Source organism: Myotis brandtii, unplaced genomic scaffold, assembly GCF_000412655.1.
Source record: "Myotis brandtii unplaced genomic scaffold, ASM41265v1 scaffold744, whole genome shotgun sequence".
Classification (NCBI taxonomy): domain Eukaryota; kingdom Metazoa; phylum Chordata; class Mammalia; order Chiroptera; family Vespertilionidae; genus Myotis; species Myotis brandtii.
In genome coordinates this window covers 888,932-892,938 of record NW_005370965.1, presented here as the reverse complement: position 1 = coordinate 892,938, position 4,007 = coordinate 888,932, and the positions used below count along the sequence as shown (strand labels likewise).

General features: G+C 59.2%; 1 protein-coding gene across 2 annotated transcripts in view; it reads left to right on the top strand.

The window, feature by feature from the left end:
- The window catches only part of DIS3L2 (DIS3 like 3'-5' exoribonuclease 2), a 303,483-nt gene extending 300,138 nt beyond the window's left edge, over window positions 1-3,345 (top strand). The window contains exons 18-22 of one of the 2 annotated variants that reach the window (XM_005882957.2): window positions 1-149; window positions 521-651; window positions 825-929; window positions 2,201-2,302; window positions 2,854-3,345. In XM_005882957.2, the coding sequence (XP_005883019.1) occupies window positions 1-149; window positions 521-651; window positions 825-929; window positions 2,201-2,302; window positions 2,854-3,012 (646 nt within the window). In that variant the 3' untranslated portion in view covers window positions 3,013-3,345. The remainder of the gene's footprint in view (window positions 150-520; window positions 652-824; window positions 930-2,200; window positions 2,303-2,853) is intronic. The other variant, XM_014530601.1, reaches the window with a different exon arrangement.
- The last annotated feature ends 662 nt before the right edge of the window (window positions 3,346-4,007 follow it).

Sequence of the window (4,007 nt, the reverse complement as noted above, 5' to 3'; positions counted from 1 at the left end):
GATGGCGCTGTACTTCTGCTCGGGGATGCTGCGGGACCAGGAGCAGTTCCGGCACTACGCCCTCAACGTGCCACTCTACACACACTTTACCTCTCCCATCCGCCGCTTTGCAGACGTCATGGTACACCGTCTCCTGGCCGCTACACTCGGTAAGAGGCGCAGTTCGGAATGCAGGCCTGTGCCCAGCTAGCAGCTGCCCACCCCCTAAAGTGGGTGCCCAGAGGCCACACTGCTATGACTATGGAAGCTCCAGCAGCAGGGACTCTGGACCTGAAACTCTCCCTCTGTGAGTCCCTATAGGGGAAGCCACATTAGGGCTCATTAGAAACCCAAACAAAGGCCGCCCATCATTCTCAGTCTCTGGAGCTGGGCAGCAGGAGGCCTTCACTCTGCATGGGCCTCCCAGGCCCCACCTTGGCTGGTCCCAGGGTACCACACTACCCATCACCCAGCCATGCCGTGCACATAGAGTACCGCACCCCTCTCCCCGATAGCAGGCCCCCAACCACCCTCTCTCCAGGCTACAGGGAGCTGCCAGATGTGGAGCCCAGTGTCCTGCAGAAGCAGGCCGACCACTGCAATGACCGCCGCATGGCATCGAAGCGCGTGCATGAGCTCAGCACCAGCCTCTTTTTTGCCATCCTGGTCAAGGTGAGGCCACCCTCCTGACACCCCCTCCCCTTCCGTCTGCCCCACCTGCCCTCCTGGCAGCTGCTCACAAGGGCCCTGGAGGAGCCCAGGGGCCTTCAGCAGCCAGGGTGGGCCCTGGGGGGATAACACGTCCCATGGCCAAGCCTTGGCTGGAGCCCTGCCCTGCCCTGCAGGAGAGTGGCCCCTTAGAGTCGGAAGCCATGGTGCTGGGTGTCCTGAACCAAGCCTTCGACGTGCTGGTACTACGCTACGGGGTGCACAAGCGCATCTACTGCAATGTGAGTATATGGGGGCATCCAGGCCACAGTTAGGGACCTTCTGTGGAGGCAGAGGCCAACTACAGGGTGCAGACGCCCATCGACTGTGAAATGAGTGTGGGGGCTGTGCAGTTCCCCCCTCAGACACTGAGCCGCATCCTCTAAGCACACTTTGTTTTCCCCTGCCTGTCCCATTCCCTTCGCTGGGGTCTCCTTCATATTTTCCTAGCATCTGGGGGGTCGTGGACCAGGGACAGCCCTTAGTGGACACATAAGCATGGAGGATGGGAGCACAGGCGAGGACCCTGCTGTCCCTGTCCTCACTGGGGATCCAAGCTGTGGTGGTGACTCTGCATCGCACCCTCGCTCAGATGTGGGCTATGCTGGCACACGGAGGTAGAGACTATGGAGCCCCTGACCTTGGTCCCCCTCCAAGACCCAGCACCAAGCCCACTCATGGGCCTTGCCAAATACCCAACTGAGCCTGTCTGGGATGGGGATCCAGGCCAGGGGTCAGGCTTCTTCTTCAAGGTCCCAGAAAACAGGTCCCTCCATAACCAGTACAGGATGGCAGGGTGTACAGCCTTTTCGAGATTTCTTATAGGAACATGGGAGAAGAAAAGACCAGAACGAATATCCATTGCCACTCTGAAAGTGACGCCCTAAACAAAAGGAAGAGACCAGCCTTTGCTCCGGTGGCTATTTATTCCAGGCTCTTGGTGCCTGTCTAAGGCCACCTGATGGAGCTGTTTCAGCCTACCTTGTGGTTAACATCCAAAACACTTTGGGGTGTGCAGAGCCCAGCACATAGTGTAGAATAAACATGATATTAACATGGAGTAAAACAGAAGAGACAGAACAGAGGCCAGCTGGAACCAATCAGCGTTCTCGTCCTTAAGTCCTGACGTGGAGCAGGACAAAAGTTCAGATCTAGATCATCTTTGCAGACAACCCAGCCCTCAGTCTGTGCTAACACCCAGCGCCAGCAGGGGGCAGCAGCCCTCCAGCCTCCGGTGCTTGGTCCACCTCGGGCCCACGTCCCGATGTGCCTGGACAAACCCACCACTTTCCCCGAATAACACACAGAGCCTAGGTACTGGCCTTGTCCTGCCCCACCCTGAAGCTGGCCAGAGTGAGGATGAGGGTGGTACCCCCAGAAAGTCAAGCAGCCAGCTGCTGGGTGGGCGTCAGGTCAGGGAGCTCCCTTGAGGTCAGTCAGGGCTTTGCAGGGTCAATGGTTAGGAGGCTGCATCCAGGCCCAGGTCCTGAGACCCAGCTGTGTGCACCCCCAGGCCCTGCCCCTGCGGTCCCACCACTTCCGGAGGGTGGGCAAGAAGCCGGTGCTGACACTTGTCTGGGATCCTGAGGACACGGAGTCAGAGCCAGTGCAGCAGGTCAGAACCCCGGGCTGGCGCCGCTTTCCCAGAGCACCACTGTGGCCCCGGACCCCGCCCCCTCCCCCGCACCCAGGCTCCTGGTGGTGGGCACCAGTTCACCCACATCCCCTCCTAGCTTTCTGGTACCACCTTCCTCCCTTGGGGACACCCACTGTGAGGAGAGGCAGAGATTGGGGGAGGTTCTGCCTGTCTCTTTAGAACTGGGCCTTTAACTTTTGAGAATCTGATGAAAGCTATGGACCTCCTGCCCAAGAAATTCTGTATAACAAACAGTCTTTACCTAAACATGCTCCCGAGGCCAGCCCAGACCCCAGCGTTTCCCTACCCTAGTGCTCACTGTGTGCCAGGGCCCCAGGGCCTCAGTATTTGAGTGGGCTCAGCTCTCAGACTGGCAACAGAGGCCTAAAGAGGCAGAACAAGTGGTCCCAGGCACCCCGCTGACAGATGGTGGCAGAGCTAGGCTTGGTCCATGGGTCCCTGACCCCCCTGTCCCGTGGGCAGCCCCTCGAGACCCACCTGAGTCACCGCCGGGCTCTGCTGTGCTGCAGGTCATCACCATCTTCAGCCTGGTGGAGGTGGTGCTGCGGGCAGAGGCTGCCGCCCTCAAGTACAGCGCCATCCTGAAGCGGCCGGGCACCGAGGACCTCTTGGGCCTGCAGGACAAGGAGGAGAGTGACAGTGACCATGACCATGAGCAGGAGGACTGAAGCCACACCCTGGCACCACCCCACCGGCCTACCCCACCCACTGGCTTTTAGGAATAGGACCTTTTGACACCAAAGGGGATTTTTAATTTGGTTTTTAACATCTCAGGGTTTTGTTTTTATTTTTTCATTCTATTTTACTTTTGCAGCTCAGTTTTTAAATGAACTGGAGGGGAGAGGGTGGGGCTGGATGGGCCAGTGCTTATCAGAGCCGAGTGGTACCGTCCTCCTGGGAGGCCATCCCCCTTCTCCCAGGCCACCCACTGCCTTCCCCTGCCCAGGAAACGGGGTTTTCAGCAAATCAGTGTCATGGAATAAAATCAGGTGTGAAGTGCAGCCTGGTGTATGGGGCATGGCTGGGAGGCCGGGACGGCAGGGTGCCCCTTGGGCCCAGGACCAGGGATCTGGCTCAGGCTCCACCCGTCACAGCTAAGCTGGGTCACCACCCTCTGGAACCTTCCTGTCAGTTCCAGGATGATTCACAGAGCTGGCCACTTGGCAGATTGATGCCAGCGCCTCGTTCTGGCTGATTAGAAATGTCATTAGTATGCAAGGCGCAAGCTCACCCATCCCTGCTGCTGATGGCTGTGTCCATCCCTGCCCCCACCACTTCCTCTCTGCCTGCCAGACCCCAGATGGGGCATCGGTTCTGTAACACCCCGCTCCCCCTCTTCCCAGGCTAGAGCTCTGGCCCTGTTTCTGCCCCTTGGTTCAAGCCGGTACCTCAGCACCTTCAGTCCCAATCTTGCACCCTGGCAGCATCGAGGGAGCCTGGGAACAAAGTGAGGGCTGGGCCTGTGGGACATGAGAGGAGGGGCCCTCAAACTGGCCTTCCCAACCAGGGAGCGGAAATGGCTCCTGGTGGCCCAGCCTGGCCTAGTCACCTGACATCCACAGATGCCACCCACCATCTTCAGGGACGCAGGGACAGAGATGGCAGGCCCCTGGGCAGCACTCTGTCCCCGGCAGCCTGGCCACAGCCCCTGCTCCTTCCCCAC